At 35.6% G+C, this 23,181-nt stretch overlaps 5 protein-coding genes across 5 annotated transcripts in view; 4 read left to right on the top strand and 1 right to left on the bottom strand.

Moving 5' to 3' along the window:
• Window positions 1–4,340, top strand: part of dhx37 (DEAH-box helicase 37) — a 14,400-nt gene extending 10,060 nt beyond the window's left edge. The window contains exons 20-27 of the mRNA XM_015382595.1: window positions 783–899; window positions 983–1,155; window positions 1,245–1,359; window positions 2,393–2,530; window positions 2,609–2,703; window positions 3,181–3,254; window positions 3,699–3,796; window positions 3,874–4,340. Of these exons, the coding sequence (XP_015238081.1) occupies window positions 783–899; window positions 983–1,155; window positions 1,245–1,359; window positions 2,393–2,530; window positions 2,609–2,703; window positions 3,181–3,254; window positions 3,699–3,796; window positions 3,874–3,950 (887 nt within the window). The 3' untranslated portion in view covers window positions 3,951–4,340. The remainder of the gene's footprint in view (window positions 1–782; window positions 900–982; window positions 1,156–1,244; window positions 1,360–2,392; window positions 2,531–2,608; window positions 2,704–3,180; window positions 3,255–3,698; window positions 3,797–3,873) is intronic.
• Window positions 4,341–5,122: 782 nt separating this feature from the next.
• On the top strand, window positions 5,123–11,833 carry ufd1l (ubiquitin fusion degradation 1 like (yeast)). The gene is made up of 12 exons (XM_015382560.1): window positions 5,123–5,252; window positions 5,446–5,581; window positions 7,505–7,537; window positions 7,632–7,753; window positions 9,251–9,381; window positions 9,461–9,533; window positions 9,606–9,674; window positions 9,753–9,821; window positions 9,891–9,941; window positions 10,036–10,124; window positions 10,993–11,077; window positions 11,231–11,833. Exons 1-12 carry the CDS (start codon window positions 5,250–5,252, stop codon window positions 11,303–11,305), a joined length of 936 nt encoding a protein of 311 aa, XP_015238046.1. The 5' UTR covers window positions 5,123–5,249; the 3' UTR covers window positions 11,306–11,833.
• A 335-nt stretch (window positions 11,834–12,168) lies between these two features.
• On the top strand, window positions 12,169–14,248 carry LOC107089649 (chromosome unknown open reading frame, human C22orf39). The gene is made up of 3 exons (XM_015382554.1): window positions 12,169–12,241; window positions 13,370–13,537; window positions 13,649–14,248. The coding sequence occupies exons 1-3, from the start codon at window positions 12,212–12,214 to the stop codon at window positions 13,775–13,777; spliced, it is 327 nt and encodes a 108-aa protein (XP_015238040.1). The 5' UTR covers window positions 12,169–12,211; the 3' UTR covers window positions 13,778–14,248.
• A 115-nt stretch (window positions 14,249–14,363) lies between these two features.
• Window positions 14,364–17,337, bottom strand: mrpl40 (mitochondrial ribosomal protein L40). The gene is made up of 5 exons (XM_015382553.1): window positions 17,169–17,337; window positions 16,932–17,015; window positions 15,190–15,345; window positions 15,020–15,101; window positions 14,364–14,810 (listed from the first exon to the last, which is right to left on the bottom strand). The coding sequence occupies exons 1-5, from the start codon at window positions 17,228–17,230 to the stop codon at window positions 14,583–14,585; spliced, it is 612 nt and encodes a 203-aa protein (XP_015238039.1). The 5' UTR covers window positions 17,231–17,337; the 3' UTR covers window positions 14,364–14,582.
• A 237-nt stretch (window positions 17,338–17,574) lies between these two features.
• The window catches only part of acaa2 (acetyl-CoA acyltransferase 2), a 7,206-nt gene continuing 1,599 nt past the window's right edge, over window positions 17,575–23,181 (top strand). The window contains 8 exon segments of the mRNA XM_015382557.1: window positions 17,575–17,730; window positions 19,909–20,075; window positions 20,152–20,280; window positions 20,762–20,878; window positions 22,102–22,249; window positions 22,367–22,542; window positions 22,901–23,030; window positions 23,141–23,179. Coding sequence (XP_015238043.1) covers window positions 17,715–17,730; window positions 19,909–20,075; window positions 20,152–20,280; window positions 20,762–20,878; window positions 22,102–22,249; window positions 22,367–22,542; window positions 22,901–23,030; window positions 23,141–23,179 — 922 coding nt within the window. The 5' untranslated portion in view covers window positions 17,575–17,714.

Genomic DNA, 23,181 nt, shown 5'->3' with positions numbered 1-23,181 from the left:
ATATATATATATATATATATATATATATATATATATATATATATAAAAGTTTATCCTATATGCAAAATGTTTTTTTACAATGTTTGTATAATTACTGCTCTAAGTGGGTTGCTCTGTCAGCTAAAGGCATGTTTTAGAGTCTCTATTGTCCAATTAATGATGAAATCAATTACTAAATTAGTTGACAATTATTTCAATAATCAACCAATCACAGTTAAATATGATTAATTGATTCAGCGCTACTAAATAGTATAAACAAAAAATAAATATATAGTAATAAACAGTGATTAGGTTTCCAAATAATTGCCAAATGATTTACACAAATATACCACAATTTGACAACATTTTAAGATTGTTTAAGATATAATTTAGAGATCAGGAATTAACAATATCATAAATATGCATCACTTGCATTCAGCATTAATACCGTCAACATAAGTATCGGATATAGAGTTTGAGTATCAATACTTTTGACAACTCGAATTGTATCTCCAGTTTTGATTTATTGCTGCACAAGTCTTACTAATTTATACAGTTGTTAGTAAACTGGAGCAGACTTGATAATGTTTTTATTCAACCATGTTCGACTGCATCCCTTTCCATGGAATCTGAAGTTTTCTGCCATGTAGTCTTGCAGTCTTTCTGCAGTACATTGGGAGGTCTTTTTGGCTGTTTTCAGATTCAATTGAACACTTCCCTCTTAATTTATCCATAGAAACTCAGCATGTCCAAATGTTAAGAATGATAAGTCTCACTGTAGCTCCGTATGTGTTGGACTGCAGGGGCTGTTGGTGCCTGTGAATTTGCCGGCTGCACTCCCAAGTTCTGTGAGGACAACGGATTGAGGTACAAAGCAATGGTGGAGATCAGGAGGCTCAGAGGTCAACTTACTAATGCAGGTACACAAATGCACACATACAGAAAATAACATAAACCTGCAGCAGGAAGTGAAATGGAGATCCCTGATCTTCCCTCCTTTCAGTGAACGCTGTGTGCCCGGAGGTGGGAGTGTTTGTGGACCCTAAGATGGCTCCACCTACAGAACATCAGGTGGTCTGTCTGCGGCAGATTGTTCTAGCTGGGCTGGGAGACCACCTGGCGAGACGCGTCCAAGCAGAAGACATGCTGGACCCAAAGTGGAAGAATGCCTATAAGGTAAGCAGATCCTAAAGTTTGGGTTGTGATAGAAGATAGCATATTTTAGTTGATTCCCTTCATTTTGTCACTGTTTTCTTTTATCATAGACTCCCCTGATGGACGACCCGGTGTTCATTCATCCCAATTCTGCTTTGTTTAAAACGTTGCCAGAGTTTGTGGTCTATCAGGAGATCATGGAGACTTCTAAAATGTACATGAGAGGTATGGGAACCCCACCGTGTGGAAGGGCTCAAAGGTCTGGGATGAGTTTCAGATGTTCCAGGTTATAGCCAAGGTCCGGATCACTGTTTTAAAGATCCTGGTAATTATGGGAAAACAGGATAATAATAAATGTTCTGTGAAGAATTTTTATTTTATTATAAATTGTTTTGATTAAAAAGTTGTAGCTATGACCTTTAAAGAGTTAGCAATTTACCTATTATCATTATAAAGTGTAAAGGGGTGAAATAGGATTACAAACTTAGTATAAGGAGACATTAGAAATAAAGCTGCTGATCTGTTGCTGGTGGTGCTTATTAAAGATAAGTTGTTTAATCATTATTTTTTCGAACATGGAAAATAGACTTTTATTTAGGTTACTGACTGGATTTTGAAAGTCCTCATAAGGATGATGATAAAGAACTCATCCTAAGGAGGAAATCCTCGTCTTTTTCACATTTTTTAGGTTGCTGGGTCATTCATGCATCCCTTTGTTTCCACAATCCCACCTTCTACATCCATGTACAAATGGTCTTATTGCTCCGCAGTTCAACTTGTATGATGAAAATTGATTAAATAATCTGCATGTTTAAGTCAGAACAGTAAAGGGGGATTCCGTAAAAGTTCAAAAACATCTTTGGTTTCCAAGATTTGAGATTTCAAATCTTGGAAACCAAGTCCAGTGGATGTTTTTGAACTTTTACGGAGTGACTATGACCTGGATGACTGGGAATCCTCATCAGCAGTAAAGGGAGATATTTTTCCTTTTTTCATTCCTTTTTTTCCTGTCTGCTTCCCTCTTTTTCTCTCTACTTTTACTTCCATTTTCACCCCCTTTCTTTCTTCTCCTCTTTATCTATTCCAGTTAATTTTTGCATTTTTTTTTTCGTATTTGTAAATACAGTAAATATAATCTAAGCTCTCTGCTAATTTGTTTTCGTAAATGTTCAGAACCTGAACTTCATAAATATGTATCAGCTCTGTTCCCTTTATGTGACTCCATCTTATGAGAATATTTTCTTGTTCTTCCTGTCAGGTGTTTCAGCTGTGGAAGCAGAGTGGGTTCCACAGCTCCTGCCTCAGTACTGTCACTTCGGCTCTCCTCTAGACTCTCCGGTGCCGTGGTTCTGTTCCTCCACCGGCACCATCAGATGCCACAGATCGAGCACATTCTGTAAGTTAATTTAGTTACTGAGCGGCAAAGCTGACTGATTCTTCAGCCTTTATTTCATCTTTTTATGTCTCCTTTTAGTCCGGATCGGGTGGCAGCTGCCTGCAGTGGAGATGGAGTATCCTGAAGGTTTGGAGCGGTACCGGCTGTTTGCCAGGTTTCTTCTGGAGGGACAGGTACAACAGCATCCCTTGCATCTGTTTTGTACTAAATCCTTTAATTATATAGTAAACTATATATCCTAGCTGTTGAAGAAAAATCTTTCATTTAAAAAATATAACTTATAAAATAAAGAAAGCTCTTTCTTCTAAATGTACAGTTATACTTTTTGATCAAAGTCAGTTGTTTTTTTGTTTTGTTTTTTTATGAATATTTTTCACTGTATATTGATGGAAACACATGCAGGTAAATAAAAATAAATAACGATTATTTTCACAAAGAAAAAAGATTTACACAAGAAAAACAAAATTGATAAAAAATGAAAATTAAGAGTTTTATTTATAATTTTCCTCCATTTAAATTACCGGTGTCTTCAATTTACAACAGCATGATTTAAAAAAAAAAAAATGTCATTATAAATATTAAATTTGATTAAAAAATAAAGCGCCCCATACATATTATGTCATTTAACATTAACTATATCTGGTTCACAGGTTTGTCCCAAACTAAAGAAAAATACAGGCCACCTTCTGTCGAACCCTTCCATCATGATGAAAACTTGGGCAAAGTAAGTTTTTTTTTGTAAATATTGTAGAAGGTTGCTGAATATCTCCATTTGTACTGATAAAATTGATTTCTTCACTGCAGACTGTCATGTAATTTAAATATTAGAGACAGGCTTGCATTGTGTAAAAGAAAAAAACTATATGTAAAAAAACTTTTACATATTTTTCCTACCTATTTGCTTTAATTTGGCCTAAAATAGTTATATTTGAGTTTCTTAAATAGTCTGCAAAGGCCTGGAATTTGGTTAAAAGGATAAACCAGGCTGAAGTGACTATAAGTAAAGAATATTTTTAAAATTTGCACTTTAGACTTTATTCCTAATCTTTTTTTTTATATGGTATCCTTGTATCTGTTCATTGTCTATCATGTTTTTACTCTGAAAACTGAGATAAAAAGGGCTGTTGAATATTGACAGATAAAATTGTTGCATCTTTTCTTTTTTTAGACTTCAGCCTAGAACTGAAGCTTTACTTGGACCACTGGTTTCAAGAAGGGTCGACAGCAGAGATGCTCTCCACTCTATCTGGAGGACTGAAGAGAATTGTGAGGATCTAATGCTGTTTTTGTTTTTATCTGAGTGTCGTTGATATGTTTTCTAATTTATTTTTTCCACCCTGTAGTTCTGTTGTCTGCCTACTGCCAGTGGTTACCTGAGGCCATGCACCAGGAAGTCACCAAACTCTGGCCTCCCATTTAAAGGCTGAAGACAGAACAGGGAAGAGACTGAGCAAAGCCTTGGCCACAGTAGTCTTTATCAGATTGTACAGATTTTTATGCAACTATAACACCACAATACCTACTTTTTCCAGTTTTTATTGTATACATTAAGTCTGTGACCAGTAAAAATATTTGTGGGGAGGAATGTCTTTGTTTGACATCTGTACTAACTCTGACACTGTATTCTATTTAATCAGTGTGCTGCTGTTAAAAACTTGGTCTTCATAAGACTTTATAAAGCATTTGATTTGAAAACAAAGGCTACTCTGTGATTTATTTTTGTATATATATTTTTTGTTTCACATAAAATCATTTGAACATAACGCATAAAACACGTTTAACCTCATAACAAAAAAAGTTCAGTTGTATTTCTGCCTTTTTCTTTTATTTTAGCTACGGTAGTTTCTTAATTTTGTATTGTCCTTTCATTTTTAAGGATATCAAACATAGCATTTTCTTCTCATACACTGTATTAAAGCTCCTTTTACATTTCTTTGTATCTCCAATAAAGTGTATTAAAAAAGTTTCAAATAAAAAAAAATTCCTATACTAGAAAATAAGTATTGCCAAACCATAATATTTAGACCGGCTTAATGTTCTGAGTATATTAGTTTTTGATATGCAATCACTTCTTTACTTTATTTATTTGTTAAAGGAAAGAAAAGTTTGAATCTGGTAAAGAAATATTGGTTTTATTGATATATATATATATATATATATATATATATATATATATATATATATATATATACACGTGTGTGTAATTTTTATAATTTGTATAGCACTTTTTGAAGTAAACATCCTGCACAGTGGAGGGGATATGTGGTTAATTTTTTGAAATGAATTTCATTGAAAAGATTTTACAAAGAACTACACAGAACATTAGACAGGTGGTCTGAAATAAAACATTAAACAATGAAAAGGAGTGTAAGAAAATAATTCTTTGGAAATCTCCAAAATATCTGTGGATGATTTGATCAGATTCAAACAATATAAATGGATTTCATTCCAGAAAATTTTGAAGTTTGGGCAGTTTTGGAATATTTATATTTGTGAAAGGAAATCTGCCATACAAAACGAGTAGGTTTGTAATAAAAGTAACAAAAGCTATTCTGATTGGTTGCTGGCTGGATGTTAGCCGTCATGACGTAATTTCCGCCTGTCAGCTCGAATACTTCCTGGAGAAGAAGGAAGACAACAATACGCTGAACTTACAAGAAAAATAAAAAATAGCAATTTTTACTTAAAGTCTCCACATAAAAAGCCAAACGCAGTCACAATGGTAAGACAATAGCTGCTAATATTCACCGCTGACGCTAAACGTGTATGAAAATAAGTCGTAGTTTTAGCAGTTTAGCTAACTAGCTGCTAACAACAACACAGACACAGAAAGATGCTCCGTCATCCTCGAGGTAAAGTTGTACCGTGATGGAACAAAGTTTTATTTTATTAACAAACTGTTTTTGACTTCACAGTTTTCCTTCCATCCTGTCTTTGACCACCCCATGGTCCGGGGATTTTCGAACCGTTTCTCTACCCAGTACCGCTGCTACTCGGTGTCCATGTTAGCTGGACCCAACGACCGCTCCGATGTGGAGAAAGGAGGCAAAAGTGAGTGTCGCCTATGAAAGTTTGCATGTCTCAAAAGAAACGAAGATGATTGAATGTTTTATTTTCAGACCTTATCACCACTTGCACGGCAGACTCTTGAGAAGTAGAAATATTTTATTGCTCTAAGGCAGGGGGAACCAATTCAAAATCAGCAGGGTCCGAATAAAGAAAATCATCAACCATTAAAGGTCCAGAGACATTTTTTAATTATCTGTTACTTTAAACAGAACTTAACACTGAAACAAAATGAGTTTTTTTATGCATCCATGTTTATACATTGACTTTTTAAATAAAACAATCTAAAAAAAAAAAAACAATTGAAAATTTAGCCATTTTAAAATCTAAACTGTTTTTTTGAAGTAGAGAACTACAATCGTTCAGTTTGGTATACAGACAATTTCCTGATTCACATATTTTATAAAACACCTGAATTGACTGTTATTTTTCTTTCTTTTTTCTGGCTTAATGAGAGAAGTGGGCTTTTTGCTGCCCTACAAGGCTTTAAACCTGGGTTTGAATGGCGACAAAGCCATTCTAAAGCATATATCAAAGTACTCATTTTGAGCCTGGATCCATGTTTATTTTTGATTTTGTTCATAGTGGAGAATCCTAATTCACAGCAGCAGGTTGAGCCAAACATACTCAAAATGTGCAGGGTCATCTTTGAGCACCCCATTTCACTTTTATGTCACCACATCACTGCGCTTCTTCCAGCAGTCTACACTTTCTTTCACGTTTTCTCATCATCGTTACCTACTGCCCGGCTTGTCACAGGTTTGCCTGCTGTGTCTAAAAGTCGCCAGCGGCAGCAACCCAGACTGACACAGCTCATTGGCTAATATGCATCACGTGTAGCCTGGTCCTGGAGGGCTTTACCGTACAAATAGGAGAAGCAGCGCAAGTGACGTTAGACACTGCTGTCTGACAACGTTCGGTAATTTCTAAATGTTTTATATCAGGTTGGGTCCGGAATAGCCAGCAGGTGGGTCCGGATCGAGACCCTGGTCCCCTAATCCATGACCTCTGCTCTATGGCAAATAATCCCCAAAAACAGACAATTTCTGTCATATATTTCCAATAAGAAAAAAGAAGCAGAAAGAAGACTGTTATTTTGTCTGCGTTAAATAAAAAAAAAAAGCAATCGAATACACATAAACGTAAATAGGCTTCGCTAAACAGTTTACAGCCTAAAGCAATGCATTAACAAACCACTGTGTTCAATTAAATCACATAATTTTTAGCGAAAATATAAATTTTATATATATAAAAAATAATGCATATGAGGGAAAAAGAGAAACCTCTTTATTTTGATACTGACTGAATATATTTTGTTTATACATATACATGAAAGAGTATTTAGTAGTTAGAATATTGCACGAGCTGAACTGTAAAGTATGTTTATCTTTTTAGAATAAAAAAAATACCTAAGTTATAAGTATATTCAAGTTGTGGAGGAGTTCGGCCTTAAATGTATATTTAGTATAGTAGTACACATTGTAAATTATAGTGCTTTAACAACGAAAAAAGAATAAATTTAACATTACATTTTGACTGATAATCAGAGGTGTAAGGAACTAATAGAGATAGTAAACCTTCAAGGGCTGCAGATATTAAAAACATGTTACAATACCTTCCATGTAAGAAAAATATAATTTTATACAATTTTGACATTGGTTAAAACATGACCCATTTTTGTTATCTAGATGTCTTTGTCCTGAATTATGTTTTTTGGGATAAGAGATAAAGAAGTTAGTTTCCTCAAACACCAACATTACAACGTATTTAGAACCAACAACTCAATCCAAATCTTTTATAATTTTGGGTTATTTGTATTTTTTTTTTGGTATCATAGTGCTTTTCATATTATTTGAGAAGAATGTTTATTTTCTGCAAAAACTAACAATTCCACTTGTATTTTTATAGTAATTATGCCACCTTCAGCGCTTGACCAGCTCAGTAAGTACAAGTCAAACAACGCTCTTCTCTGCTCCTCCATCGCATCAAATGATTCTAAATAATAGTAATTATTTTTTTCTTTTTATTCACACAGGTAGGCTTAACATCACCTATCCGATGCTGTTCAAACTGACCAACAAGAACTCGGACAGAATGACTCATTGTGGTGTTCTGGAGTTTGTGGCAGATGAAGGAATCTGTTACCTGCCACACTGGGTGAGCGCAAAACTAGCTGGATAGTGATGTTCGGCGCTCTGAATGGTCTATAGTGTATTTGCTCTCAAAACAATAGTATATCAATTTATTTAGAGTTAACAAAAATATGGTCTGATCCCACAACAGAGCTGAATATAAGGACTTCATACAGGCACTGTGGCGATTGAGATGAGATTGTCAGATTTATTGATTAGTTCCATTACATGAAGGACTTTCTCTCCTTCACAAAAGGTTTGCTCTATGCTTACACAGTTGGTGCCTCCTTTATAGAGACAAGTTTCGCTGGCCTTTCTGGTTTTCTTCTGCAGCTGGCTAATCTTTCTCTCCTCATTCCCGGTTCATTAAGGTCAGCTTTTATTTACATTGGATAGTGTTGACTCTAAAGTTGATAAATTCTCATTTATTTCTCATTAAAGAAGTTGGTTTCTCATTCCTTGAGCTGCTACAGTGGCGTTGGATGTAGGAGTTTGCCCTGAAATCGAAGGGTTGATGGTTCAAGCCCCGACTCCGACTTTCAGTGTCGTTGTGTCCTTGGGCAAGACACTTCACCTGCATTGTCTACTGATGGTGGTCAGAGGGCCTGGTGGCGCCAGTGTACAGCAGCCCCGCTTCTGTCAGTGAGCCCCAGGGCAGCTGTGGCTACAATGTAGCTTGCCACCATCAGTGTGTGAGTGTGTGCGTGAATGGGTGAATGAATGAATGAATGTAGTGTAAAGTGCTTTGGTCAAGTTTCCTAACTTGAATAAAGGCGCTATATAAGTACATACCATTTACTATATTAAACGGTGACGAATAAGAAGACAGAAAAGTATGTTTTTTTCTTTTTTGAGTCTATGAGTGAATGAGAATGCCAGAAAATCTTGAAAAGATCGCTAGCTTATCAATACTTAATGTAGCAACAAATTTGGTGTAGATGAGGGAAGATTTTCAACAAAGCTAGTGTCTGAATGATTTCTGCCACAGTGCTGGGGCTGTGGTTACAGAGGGTGGAGCAGTGGAGACATAAGGCTGCACCTCTACAGCTGGACCTGGTTGGCATGCATCCACCAGGCTGCTGTCCTATCCTCCTTTCACCCCAACATCATTTTGAGATAAAAATAATCTTAATACAGTTTTTGTTTTCAGCTACAACACATACAGCAATCAGTCAGATCTCCAACTCTCCCTCCCACACGCCACAAAGCACTCTCTTCTAGATGCTCTTGAGAGTTTTTAGCAGAAACCAATCACATTTGCAGCCCCTATAATGCTGGATGGGTAACTTTTCCAAAACTTTTGAAAATCTTTTCAAACTGTTGGAGCAACAAACAGTTTATGTTGATCCTGTGTAGCTGCCTGAATACACTCTAAAGCACATGACCTTCAGTGTGGCAGATAGGATAAACCTTTAATCACAGAATCTTAAAAACAGACACAAAAAAAAAAAACAATCAGGAACTGTAAAACTACTGTCAACTACTCTGAAACATTTGATTTTGTGTTTTTCTTTCACTGCAGATGATGCAGAATCTTCTGCTGGAAGAAGGTGGTCTAGTTCAGGTGGAAAGTGTCAACCTCATGGTGGCTACATATTCAAAGTTTCAGCCACAGAGTCCTGACTTCCTGGATATCACAAACCCCAAGGCCGTGTAAGAAATCAATATATTTTATAATTATCATTTTTTGTTACGTTTACCTATTAGGTTCCTAATAGTCTGTCCATTTTAGCCTGGAGAACGCTCTGAGGAACTTTGCCTGCCTGACAACTGGTGATGTCATAGCCATAAACTACAATGAAAAGGTATATTTAATCATTCCAAACTTGCTATTGTTAGGCTGTTTATGATTTTTAATAAAACTGTGTTTGCTTCAGATCTATGAGCTGCGGGTTATGGAAACAAAACCAGACAAAGCTGTATCCATCATCGAATGCGACATGAATGTAAGATTGTTTTTTTTTACTATATTTTATTGTTATAGATGTACGCTGCCTCATTCATGTTTTCACCACTCACCTCAGGTGGATTTTGATGCTCCTTTGGGTTACAAAGAACCTGAGCGACGGGCTCAGAACCACGATGAACCAACAGTAAGACACAAACCTTAAAACTGCACATTTAATGATCCGAACAATGTGGTAAAACCTGGTTCTTTGCAGGAAGAGGAAGGAGACCCCAGCAGTTATGCTGACATGGATACTGGATTCAGAGTAATTTCTTCCTGCTGTTAGACTGATGAGACAAATGAGTATTAATCAAGGTTTAGTGAAAGAACTGATCTCATTGTTGCTGATGTTTTGCCAGGCTTTTACTGGCTCTGGAAATCGACTGGATGGAAAAACGAAAGGGATTGAACCCAGTCCTGCTCCTCTCACTGCAAGTGACATCAAAAGGTTAAAACAATCAAATTCTTCATGCTGTAAAATGTTTTTAAAATAACTTTTTTTGTTAATTGAGGAAAGACCTCAATTTTTTTTCAGTTTTAAATTTCTTAATTTTCAATAGAGAAAAGAACATGATTTTAGATAACCTTCCAGTGTCAGTTAGCACTAACTACAAACAATGATTCATACAGACATTTTTAGGCTTTAAAGTAGAGGTAAATCTAACTTTGTTTGATTCATAAAAAAGCTGGATTTTTGGATCTCACTGGAAGAAAGAAAAAAAGGTGTAGGGGTTCATTCAAAATAGAAATTTCAGAATATTTATTGGTGTTCTACAATATATGATAAACTGTGGTTCAAAATGGATCATGAAAAAGTTTCCAAACTCCTTTCCCTTTTCCTGTTTGTATTGTAAATGCAGCCGCCTAGCCATTTTTAAACCCATTATGTGTCCGTTAACAGGCCTGGTTCTGTTTGTGTAGAATTCCTCCTCCATGCTAGCTGCCCATTTATCTCAGCATCTGCCTGTCAGACATTTAATTACTGGAAATGTCAACCCTGTAAATTGACATACAGATGTTTATAACGTTAATAATTTTTATGTTTAGAACTAAGTAATGTCCTTACACAAACTGGTACTTATGGGCAATTAGAAGAAGCCAGTTAACTTTAGTAATATTGTTGGAACTGTGGGAGAAGGCCCAAGTCGAAAAAATTCCTTTAATGTTATTTCCTTGTAAGTTTAATATTACATAAAACTTTAGGAAAGAGTAGTGTGTAGAAACAATAAAACCTTGTTTCATAGTTTGAGTGCATGCTGGACTAAGAAAGTCTAAAATGCATTTTTGAAATCTTGATATACAATCTTTCATTACAGAGGTATTCCAAATTATGACTTCAAAGTTGGCCGGATCACCTTCATCAGAAACTCCAGGCCTCAGCCCAAGAAAAATGTTGAAGATGTGAGTAGATAACTGTCATTAGATGTTTAAAATTACTTAACCCCAAAGTCATTTTGTCGATTGTAAAACTTTTAGGTGTACCTCAGCCTTTTACATGAGCACTGATCTCCTAGATTTATTAATGCTCTCTAAATTTTTCTTTTTTTCTTCTAGGATGATGCTTTGAACAGATTTATTGCTTTCTCTGGACAAGGACAGTCACTGCGCAAGAAGGGCAGAAAACCTTGAATTATATTAAAGAGTTTCTCTGGCTTTTGTGACATCTTCAACAGCATGGTTTAATTTAACACACACGCACATTTGGCTTTTCCCTTGTGTGCGTTTTACGTCTGAACTTTGCAGTTGATTTTTTGATTATGTTTTGAACATAAACTCTGGCGGTAACATGCTGCATTGGTTAAACACTGTCACTAAAAGTTTGTGTTCACAGGTCCATGGATTTGAGCCAGACTCTATAGACAATATATCTTACTTAAAGAATAGGGCAAGGTTTATTGTTGGAATAGTATGACTTAATTTTGCTTTTACCACGTTTTTCCAGATTTGTTATTTATTAACAAGTCCTCCTAAAAAACACTCTGTTTTCAGGATCCTGTTCATAGTTTAAACGATGGGTACAGTCATTTTATTTTGTATACGCATATGAACAATTATATCTTGGAATGTGTTTTTTTTTTCCTTTTTTTTTCTCCCCACAGTTATAGCGTTGATTTGCTGACATTCTTTCCCTGGATTATTTATAAAAAGACAAATAAAAATCCTTTGTTTTGAAATTGTTTGCAGTTATTTATATGACTGACATGAAAATATGTTCCATATTTTCATGTCAGTCATGTATGAAGGAAACTATATTATGTTGAATTTACCTGGATAATAAACTTATTAAGCTATGAAATTAAATTAGTTCTGGTGTTTGAAGTTATAGTGGATGACTAAAGGTAAACGGCAAATTGCTGCTTAAAACCCCAGAATGGAAACTGGAGTATATAAATTTAAAGACTATTCTAACAAATGTACCTAAAGTTGATTTAATATTGTTAAAGTTAATTATAATTCAGTAGGATATTTTCATATTGTGTGCTTTTAATTTGAAAAAACTGAAACCGGAAGCACTTCCTATGTTGCCTGTTAACCATGGAGCGGCCTGCAGAAACCACTTGGAGGGTAAATTATCAAGAAATGCGATTGATATAATTTAGAACTAATACATTTTTTTTTTTATCTTTTTAGTAATTGCTTGTGGCTTTTTTTTTTTGCGAGACGGAATCATAGTGAGGAGTTAAGTGCCTAGCTATCGATGCTAAATTCTCCGTAACCCTGACCACTAGTTAGCGAGAGGAACATTTAGAATAAATGGGAGGTGTGTCAATGAGTTTTATTTAAGTATGTTGAGGTATCAGTTACTCGTGTTTACTTAATGCTTATCAATGTGTGAATAAAAAGAAAAAGAACTCGATAATCTCAGAAAAACTACGTCCAAGTGCAGTGACGGACGCCAGGGGGCGCTGTTTAGAGGTTTACTGCGGATGTTTTCGAATTCAAAATAAGTGATATTAGTTTATCTGTTTTTAAGATACTCGTTTCTGATACGTCTTTGTATTAGAAGTTATTTTTATGCATTTATTTTAATCTTATCAATAGCTGTTGAAAAAGAGTTTCTGACTTTCATTTTATTTATAGTAAAACACAAATATGTGTTAGTAGCTTGAAAAACAAAAACAAAAAAACCTTCAGGAACAATTAAATGATTCTTTGTCCTGTTGAATGATCAGTCTTTAACTTGGCATCTAGCAGATAAATGCATTTTGCTAATATAACTCCAGAAATGTCAAGGTAACAAGTTGAACCACTGCAAAATGCTCGAGTCATGTGATGGCAGCTCAAGCCCACATCATCATACTTCTTCCACTATGTTTGATAACTGTATGAGCTGCTTGTACTGATGGAGCCTTTTTAGTACCCTTTTTATTACGGTCTTTCAGTTATGTGGTCTTCTTTTAATCAGCCAATTATTAAAGAAAAATGATTTTAATTTCATTATAAACTATAGTATTCAACACACAAAAGTGAGAAATGTAATCATAATTGGCATTTCTTGGGGGGAACTTGAGCTTATGGGTGATTAATGAACTTTAAATATTGTACTAAAAGCATTAGAGCTCCTCCCAGATTTCTAATTTCTGATGTCTCCATCCTATCTACTATTGTCCTCAAAATCCACAGCAGTGAATGCTCATTACTGTCGCTTCCTTCTAAAGCCAAACTACATTCTTTGTTCTTGGGTCTCTGCAGCCACCCCGAGCTTGTGAAGATTACTTGAGTGAGTTCAGGCACTGCAAAAGTTTCAGGAATCGTTTTCACCACTTCTACGCCTACGGCACCGCCCTGTCCTGCCAGCAGTGGAAAGTGGACTACCAAAACTGCAGGGAATGGGAAAGTCACAGACTCGGAGAGGCTAAGGTGCAGCTTCACAATACAATCTTCTATAAAAAGACCTGAATATATACTACTCTTAAACCCCTACAGACCATGAAGTTTTATTAAAAATTTAACTTTGTTTTTACATTCTAGGATGCTCTACAGAAAAGTGAAAGAATGCGATTGGCAGAGCAAGGAAATTTCACCCCAGTGTGGAAACTAAGGCAAGAGCCTCCTAGTGACTGGCACAGACCTCTGGACCAGGAAGACCAACAGAACTGATTGGACATGCCTACAATATGAACTAATGAAATCTGATGTAGATAATACGTAGAATGCTGCTACATCTAAAATGATCTATGATGTTGAATTGATTTTTGTACAGAACACATTTATGGAAAGTTTGTTAAACATGGTAGTACAGAAGAACTGATTTAAATTTAGCTTCATGTATTACCCCTAATTTAAGGAGGTATTTAAAATTGAAGTCGTGTGCTCTGCTTTATTTAAGGGTAAATTCTAAAGCTGCACTTGAATTAAAACTTTGTATTACTGGGGATCAGTCTAAGGTTATTTGACCTGCCTTGATATCCTAATGTTTATGGTAAAATTATGCACTGTGGGGCCAGGATAATTACAGGGTTTATGCAGAACTACAGCTAAATAGCTTTTATCAGTAATGAGTACAAAAAAATACACCCTCAGAAATAAAACCCATTAAATTGAAGGGACAGAAAGTCTAAAAGTCTATTGACACCCCAACGTATTGATGTTAAACAAAGGTAGCTATGATGTGTGATTTGGAGTCTCTATAGGTGAATTCATCATTGGTCTAAATTGAGAAATCAGTCACTTCAAAAAAGGAACCATTTGAATAAACAAACTTTAATTTTCAACATTTTCGAGGTCTGAATAAAAACAACTTATGAGTAATTATGTACCAGAGCCATATGTTTATATAAACGGTAAGGAAACAGTTAGCAACATATTCATCCCAATGGCCTTCGCAGACGGATTAAAAGGCAGGATCCCAGCCTGATGAATTATGTTTAAATATCAAACAAAGACAGGCAGCAGCCACAGGTTTTCACTGAGTGTACACTTTGGTGACATCATTGTACTTTCCATCTGGAGCCTCATAATTTGGGATTGGAGGCGTGTAGGCAGGGCCTTTATGAGTGAAAGGAAACAGTAGTGGATCTGGCTTCAGCGCTGCCTGGTAAAGCTCGATGGATTCCAATTTAAGCTCCTCCAGCGCCTCCCTCTGTGCCTCCAGGGCGAGTTCAATGGCTTCCACTTCAGCCATGTGTTGTTTCTGCAAAGCAAAGACAATGTCATTTCCACATCTCTAGGTATTCATGATATAGACCAGACAGAAAAAGCTACATTCAGTAAACAGGGTGTCTGTAGGTTCTTGAGTCACAAAAGAAATATTTTTAGATCTTTTATTCAGTTTTCCATTAAGGTTTTAATTGACATTTAGTTGTTTATAAAACCTTTAGGAATGAAGTATCAGAAAATAACCTGTTTGTATCGACTCCACTCTTTCAGAAGAAGTGCTCGACTCTCACTTTCTTCAAATGAAAGCTTTGGAGGACTGCGCTCTCTATGTGAAACAGGAGAAAAAAATTCAGGGAAAGTTAAATATTAATTTGGTTGAGTTCTTGTGTGTGCAGTTTTAAACTAAGCCTGACCTTGTTTCATCCAAACACTTGGTGGGAGTGATGAAGTCCTCTATGGGGATGAGTTCAGGTGGAACCCTTTCCAGTTTCTTCAGCTTCTTCTTCAGTCGCTCCCTCACCATCTGCTCCCTCCGTGGGTCTGCTTTCTTCTTCTTTTTTGGCTCCGCTCTTAATGCAACATAAACCACATCTCTGCATGAGCATACTTTTGACCAGATGTATATTTTCAGTAATGTTATATTATAATCAGTAATGTTGCAGGTAGAATTTGAGGATTAGTGATTTCATGAAACACCCAATTAAGAATAACTTGTTCTATAATAACTTGTATGTAAAATCCTTTGACCTTTTACATTATTATACTACTATGCAATACATACGTTTTACTTTGTAAAATTTGAAAAAAAAAAAAAAGACGGATCTCTTATTTTACAATTTCTTAGAATTTCATTCAAACATTTTGACATTTTCAAAATGTGTCGTTTTCTAAATAAATGTGATAGTTTCGATAAGAGACTTTTAATTCCAATTCTATTAATGCTTTTTGTTTTGCCAAGCATTTTTGTCAACAAGTATGCCAACACAATGATGCAGCTAGTTGCAACTTATTACAAAAAACCTTGATTTTAATAAAATTAAAGAAATGAAAGTGATTATTTTTATACAGAGTGATTTAACTCCAGCATTTATCTGCAAAAATCTGTTTTTTTAAATACAAACATTACAAAACACTTATAAATAATTGAATTTAATACAGAGAACTGCTGACCTGATAAGTGTTCAGCAGACACTGATAAACACCCTCTACCAAAGGGAAGGTCCTCAGTGCTGTATCCAAGCATACTAAAGGAAACCTTTGGTGTAATCAGGGGTGTCAAAGTCGTTCCAGAAAGGGCCGTGTGGCTGCTGGTTTTCTTTCCACCCAAGCAGTAACACACCAGACTCCATTCATCTCATCAATTCATCAGGTTAGTCTGGTGTGCTACTGCTTGGGTGGAAAGAAAACCAGCAGCCATACGGCCCTTTCTGGAACGACTTTGACACCTGTGCTGTAATAGAAGTGGATGCTCACACACAGCAGGGATAGCTGAGCCCATTCAAGCTGGAGTCAGGGCTTCAAAAGCCATCACATAGACACATCCTGGACATGGGTTACTTGTAATAAAAGCATCAGAAATATTTAGCCTTGGCTAAAGAAAAAAGGAACTGAATGGCTGTTTTTGAAACCCATATTTTATTTTCAAATAAAGGTAAATTTTGCATATAATTTGAAATTCAAGGCTTGACCGATCAATAAACTTTCCTAAATTAGACTCTGGTAGAGAACCAATTAAGTATTGTTGTTGTTAAAAAAAAACGTTAAAAGTATTTTTTTTTTTTTCTTAGATAGGGGGATGAAACATTTAATGGAACCAAAGGTTAGAACTGCGTCTATGTGTAAACAATGCCTTTAAATGCATAATTAACTGAGATAAATTATTTTGATATCTTTCAAATCTATCTGTAGATCCCAGTCTCGACTAAATTAGACTTTAGACAGATTTTATTTGCCATTTTGTTTACACAAGTGTAAAACCAAAAGAAATTTCGTTTGGAAACAGCTCGGCAATTTCATCTTTTAAAAGTGCAGCCTTGGAAAAATAGTAAAAATGAAGAAGTTCAATTCATGAGGAAATAGTTGATTCTTTTGATTCCTTCCCCGCCAAACAAAAAGAAAATAATTGTTGTGTTTTAATCTGCCTCGACTGTCAAACCTGAGTGGTGCAGATGTCTTCAGCGTGACCGCAGGTGAAAACCAGGGACTCAGCACAGCACCTTTATATAATCCAGAATGCAAGCTGCAAAACAATATAACAACAGCACCAATTAGCGGATGGCATGTGCAAATCGTGAAAACAAACTTTCATCACTGGTTTAGCTTCACCTCTCTTCTATTTAACCTTGTATTTATTCCGACACTTAGGAACCGCATCCTGTTACAAAAAACTCACCGTGACGAGGTAGTCTGTCGGGATAAAACCCCACAGATGCAGCGTGAAACAACCAGAGACATGTCTCCACTTCTATTCGGTCCAATTTACTCTAATTATTTCAAACACAACCGTAAACAAAAGTCTTCACATGTCGCCTCACTTGTGTCCCCTTACAGAACACAACAGGGACCAGGCGCAAAAAGATGACGTAATAAGCGAGGCGCTTTTATCATTCACCTTTCGCATTTTCGAGCATTTTGAAGCGCATACAAAACCTTTAAACGTGATAAATTGGAAGATAATTGCGATTTATTTAAACAATTACATGTGAATACGTTGTGAATTTATTCATACTCTGTAAAGGCGTTAGGTAGATTTTAGTTTATTAATTAATTTCCTATTGAATCTGCGGGAATAAAACACACAGCCAGAGCTTTATTTAGGGTAAAGGTCAGCTGGGCGCTTCTTTCTTATGTCCACCGTGGACAGATCAGGAGCCAGAATTAGAAAGGGCATCGATTTCGAGGTTCCAACTGTCCAAAAGATTATTACTGAACCAACATCATGGCGCTTATCAGAGGTAAACTGATATTTTTTTATTCTGCACGATACTAATAAAACACGGAGGCTAGTTTTTACTCTTTGACAACAACTGTATAGTTTACGCTTTTTTTGTGCACAGGTGCATAAAGTCAATAACATATTAGTATACAGCTGTGTAAAGTGGAGCTATTTATGCAAATATATTAATGAAACTGCTTAAAAGTTTTCTTGAATTCAGCGTTAATTTAAATTGGGTTAAAGGTTACTGGACATCTTTGAGATGATTACCAGGGCTTTGCTCTTCTTTTGTCTTATTTTATATCATTAAAAACGTATTTTATGCCTTAATTATTAAAAACGTATTTTATGCCTTAATTATTATAAGATTTCATATGACTTAGGTTCTTTACACTTAGGCTAATAGAAACTATGATTAGTAATGGTTTGACCTACTAAATGTCCTTTTTTAAATTTAAATAAAGATTTTTCTCCTATATGGATCAAATAAAACAAAAAAGAATAAACCTGCAAAAATAACAACAACAAATGTCTTAGAACAAAATCTCAAGCAAACATATCATGAACATTAGAAAATAAGGAACCAGACTCAAAGATTTTTCTTTTCTTTTTGTATAATGAGTAACAAAAGCTGGAGATGAAGCTTTTCTATTAGTTTTAAAGGCAGGAGGAGATACAACCTTCCATGAATGCAACCTAATTTCACTGTAAGTAGGTTAAAGGTAACAGGATAGTGTTAAAATCATTGACTTTTTTTTTAGTTTGTTTGTTTTCTCCTTATTATGACTTCATTCTATACTAACAATTTTAAATAAAAAAAGATATGTCATAACCCTGTTAAAAAAAGAATAAAAAATACAATTATCTGAGTTTTAGGTCAGTTTGTCTTTTAGACAGCATGTGTTATGTTACATAACAGCGAACAAAATTCACAGATGCAAATGGTGAAGATAATGTTTATCAAAACTTGTTAGTGCCAAGTCTGGGTTAAGGTGTGGCTTCTGCTCTGTATTGCAGGTTACACAATGATTTATAGGTAAGAAAAGGAAAAATAGTTGTCTTCATAATTAGATATGTAGAAAAGTATTATTAAGTTAATCAGAAAGGAATTATTAATTTAATCATAACTGGATAGTTCCATGTAAAACTGAAACTTTTTTTATTGTGATTAATCGATTATTTAAATATCAGTTAAACTTTTTATTAAGTAAGTAATTAACTCAACTCTAAAACATAGTATTTGCTTAAAGAATAACCCATTCAGAGCAGTAACTAGGCCAAAACTATGCAAACAATATATATATTTTGTGTTTCTGAAAAAAGAAAAACCTTCTTTCCCTGTCAATATTCTCTAACGAGAATTCCTCAAGCAGCACAGTTTTAGCTTCACCTGTTTCAAATTTTGTAAAAAAAAAACAAAAAAAAACAATTAAGCACATTTTACTCTTCAATTTTAATTGGTCAACCGTAGCTGGGCAACAACTCAATATATAGAAAGTGAGGAAAAAAGGTGTCCCCTAACAACTATACCAAGCATGGTTGTTGGCAGGGCTGACCCATTTCTGAATGTTAAATGTTTAAATAAGCTTAGGGCTGCACTTCATATTTTGGCGTTTCCCCCTAATATTTACTTTAAACTGAGGGAAAAAAAAAAAACACAAATCAAAAACTATCTATCGACTGACGTTGAAAGGCTTCTATTATGATAGATTTTTAAACATATCGATATTGCACAGCCCCTTTAGTGAAATGATGTGAGGTTGAATGAGGAAAATTCATGTTGGATTAGGGAACCTTTGTGTTATCCCAGCAACATCTAAAAACTTACTAAAAGCTTAAATAATTTTTTATATTTATAAAGAAACATTTCTAAAAACAAACATTCTATGTGAAGTGTTAGCTGAAAGCCATATAATTGGAAAACAGATCTTTATGTTCGACTCAACATGGCATAACTTAAACACACAAAGTTCTAAAGAATTTAACTGATTTATTTTTTATTATTTCAGCTGTAATGTCTGTTTTTAAATGTGTATACATTTCTGTTCATATCTTAGGAAGTTTATGGTTTAACAAGGGAAAACTTTTTATTAACATCAAGGAGTTAGTTTGTCAAAAACAACAAATACATATACGTAGATTATAGAACAAGAAGTTACTTTAATATCTTAAATAAAGTGATTTTCTTTTTCTGCAGGTGTTTTTATTGTAGCAGCCAAGCGTACTCCATTTGGTACGTATGGTGGAGTCCTGAAGGATCATAGCGCCACAGACCTGGCTGAGCATGCAGCCAAAGCTGCCCTTGTTGCCGGCTCTGTGGCACCAGAGCTTATAAATAGCATCATTATGGGAAATGTCATGCAGGTACGCTGGCTGGTATTCATGGAGGTTTTCTGTTCTTTATGGTTTTCCCTAACTATACCTGTGTGTGCTTCCCCAGAGTTCAGCTGATGCTCCATATATTGCTCGTCATGTTGGTCTGAGGTGTGGCGTTCCCATTCCAGTTCCTGCCCTTACTGTGAACAGGTTGTGTGGATCTGGTTTCCAGTCCATCATAAACGGCGCTCATGTAGGCATCGTTACAAACATCTAAAGAAAACATTCTTGCTTTTTACACTCTTTTTGTCTGTTCTGTTTCCCCTTAATCTAATCTAGCAAAACAACACAGTTGTTTTCTGCTTTTAGTCACATTTGATAGTATTTTCTACATTTTATGTTGACGAAAAAAGTTTAAATAAATTAATTCATAGCCTTTGAGAATGCATTTATATTTGAAATGCTTAGTCTTAATCTCCATAGACATTCTTTACTCTTAGTGGAATACAATAGGGGAGTGGCAGCAGCGCTGCCCGGGCGCCACGTAATGGCAGCCCACTGTTCCCCAAAGGGATGCGTTAATGCAGAATTTGTTGCTTTGTACTTGTAACAATGTAATAACAATTAAGTTGAATTCTATTCTTTTTAATTTCAAATATATCTAACTCCAAAGTTTGTCATGCCTCTACTTGGAGAGCATAAGATAAGATTGTGGTCATTTTATGTGTTTGTAGGAGATTTGTCTGAAAGAGGCAGAGGTGGTTCTGTGTGGAGGCTCAGAGAGTATGAGCCAGGCTCCTTACGCTGTCCGTAACATCCGCTTTGGGACAAAGTTTGGACTCGACCTTAAGGTACATTCCCAGCCGTTCTACATGCACAACAAGGCATGTTCTTTAATCATAATTGAAACACAAAAAGCAAGAAAAAAAGCGAGAAAAAAACCAGGGTGAACAACATCCCAAACCACCAGTGCCAAATTCATTGGTGCTACCAGCCATTCTCTGCACAGTTGATCTTTGTCAGTCTGACAGCACATTTATCTATATTTTACAAGGTTTAAACATACAGATATTCTAGCCCCTCTCTGCATAATGTTTTTAGAGCCTCATGAGTAGTTTGAGGCTCTTGTCTGTTTAGCTGATTCGCAGGTTTTCATGCTGTTTGGTTCTGTGACTTAAAGGGAGACGCCGTTTTTTTACATTGGTCCTTCCTTTAATGTTACGAGAGAAAGTTGATCTGGGCCTGGTGAAGCATTTCTGTGTTTTTGCCTTAATCCTACTGGAACATCAAATACCCACCACTTTTTTTATAATCTTTTAGTAACAACATTTTCAGGGTCTTTAAAATTTTAAAACATGCCCATGGAGTCACATATATTCCTCCATTCTTTACAGCCATTTGCTTTATTGCCTCGTTGAATATTTGCTTTGATCCTAAAAGATTAGAGCTCATCTGAAGGTCCTGGTTTCAAGTGTCTGAGTAGAGTTAAGCAAACTCCTCATAGAAGGTAGATAGAAAGCGATAGAAGGGTAGAAAAGGCCTATTCTATTCAGGACTCAATAATGAGGAGCCGGCATGTGAACCAGGTGACCCTTGACTAACCCTGATTTTCTGCATATCTGTAACAAAAAGCACAGGCAGATGTTGACCTATGTTCATCCAGCTCATTGTGCGTCAGGTTAGTGGCTAAGAGAGTTAGTCGCTGTTTCATCTCATATTTATACCTCATGGAAAAAAAATATTTTTAAAATATCTACAAAATATCTTTAGTTGCATTTATTTTGTGGGGACCGTTGGATGTTTTTAATACTCTCCCTTTGTTGATTTCAATTTTTAAAATGTTTCCTTTTCATCCGCTGAATGAATCAACATAAAGGTTAGATTTTCTTCTGAAATTCTAAATGCTAGGTTTTGCCCTGCTAAAATATTTAAATTTATTTTGAAGCTTTTTTAAACATCCTTTCCAGGGATTACATGAAAAAAAACTTTTCCTCCATCATAAAAACACACGCCCTTTGATGTTAAAAAAGCAGGTTGTTTTCAGAGGTTAAACTTGTCGTCATATGTCTGACAGCTGGAGGACACTTTGTGGGCGGGTCTCACCGACCTTCATATCAAGACCCCGATGGGGATCACTGCAGAAAACCTAGCGGAGAAATATCAGATAACACGAGAGGACTGCGACAACTATGCATACCAGACCCAACAGAGATGGAAGGCAGGTGAGCCGACAGATATTATGTTTATATCATCCTTTTATACCGATTATTTGATTTAGCTCCTCTGTTTCTGTGTTGTTGAAGATAGAAAAATTGCACTGCATCTTTTCTTTCTTACAGCTCATGAAGGGGGTCACTTCACAGCTGAAATTGCTCCAGTTGAGGTGAAAGCAAAGAAAGGCAAAGCATCAATGTCTCATGATGAACACCCTCGACCTCAGACCACACTGGAACAAATGGCCAAGCTGCCCACTGTCTTCAAGAAGGGAGGAACCGTCACCGCTGCCAACGCTTCGGTGAGCTGCGTGCTTTCTGCTCACTTTTCTTTCTTCTTTTTCTGTTTTTTCTTCATCACTGACTTGGAAAAAAAATGGGACTTTACCTTATTTGAAAAGGGAAATTATGTAAACTTCAAAAATCACTGTTTGATTTTTTAAGCAACAAACATTGAATTATTCATTTCGCAACTGACCACACACTACCACATAAGAAAAATGAATAAAGAAGTACAATTATCCCTTTGCAGAAGTTTGCATTAATGTTGCATTAAGTCTTTTTACTGTTTTTCTGTCCCAGTAAATATGCCACATTTAAACTTTAATGATGAGAATTATCTTAATATCCTTTTAATCTGAGTCTCTTCTTTATCTCCAGGGTGTCTCTGATGGTGCTGCTGCCCTGGTGATCAGCAGTGAAGAAGCCCTGAAGGAACATAAGCTCACCCCACTGGCCAGAATTGTTTCCTATCACGTATCAGGCTGTGACCCGAGCATAATGGGAATCGGTTAGTTACAACAGAGATACAGTTTAATTTAGTTGAAATAAATGAAATGAGTAAACAAAACCTCAAAATGTTTAACAGTTTAATTTTTTTTTTCTTTTTTTTCACATAAGGCCCTGTTCCAGCCATTACAGAAGCTCTTAAAAAGGCTGGC

This window comes from Cyprinodon variegatus, unplaced genomic scaffold (genome assembly GCF_000732505.1).
Source record: "Cyprinodon variegatus isolate N-32 unplaced genomic scaffold, C_variegatus-1.0 Scaffold260, whole genome shotgun sequence".
Lineage (NCBI taxonomy): Eukaryota > Metazoa > Chordata > Actinopteri > Cyprinodontiformes > Cyprinodontidae > Cyprinodon > Cyprinodon variegatus.
The sequence above is the reverse complement of the archived record's forward strand: the minus strand, read 5'-3'. Positions and strand labels throughout refer to the sequence as shown.

Coding starts and splice junctions, on each gene's coding strand:
- LOC107089649 (XM_015382554.1), top strand. CDS start 12,212: ATGGAGCGGCCTGCAGAAACCACTTGGAGG. Junction 12,242..13,369: donor CTGCAGAAACCACTTGGAGG/GTAAATTATCAA, acceptor GGGTCTCTGCAG/CCACCCCGAGCTTGTGAAGA. Junction 13,538..13,648: donor ACAGACTCGGAGAGGCTAAG/GTGCAGCTTCAC, acceptor TTTACATTCTAG/GATGCTCTACAGAAAAGTGA.
- ufd1l (XM_015382560.1), top strand. Junction 5,582..7,504: donor TGTGGAGAAAGGAGGCAAAA/GTGAGTGTCGCC, acceptor GTATTTTTATAG/TAATTATGCCACCTTCAGCG. Junction 7,538..7,631: donor TTCAGCGCTTGACCAGCTCA/GTAAGTACAAGT, acceptor TTATTCACACAG/GTAGGCTTAACATCACCTAT.
- mrpl40 (XM_015382553.1), bottom strand. CDS start 17,230: ATGTCTCTGGTTGTTTCACGCTGCATCTGTGGGGTTTTATCCCGACAG. Junction 15,346..16,931: donor AAGACATCTGCACCACTCAG/GTTTGACAGTCG, acceptor TGTTGCATTAAG/AGCGGAGCCAAAAAAGAAGA. Junction 14,811..15,019: donor AGTGGAGTCGATACAAACAG/GTTATTTTCTGA, acceptor TTTGCTTTGCAG/AAACAACACATGGCTGAAGT.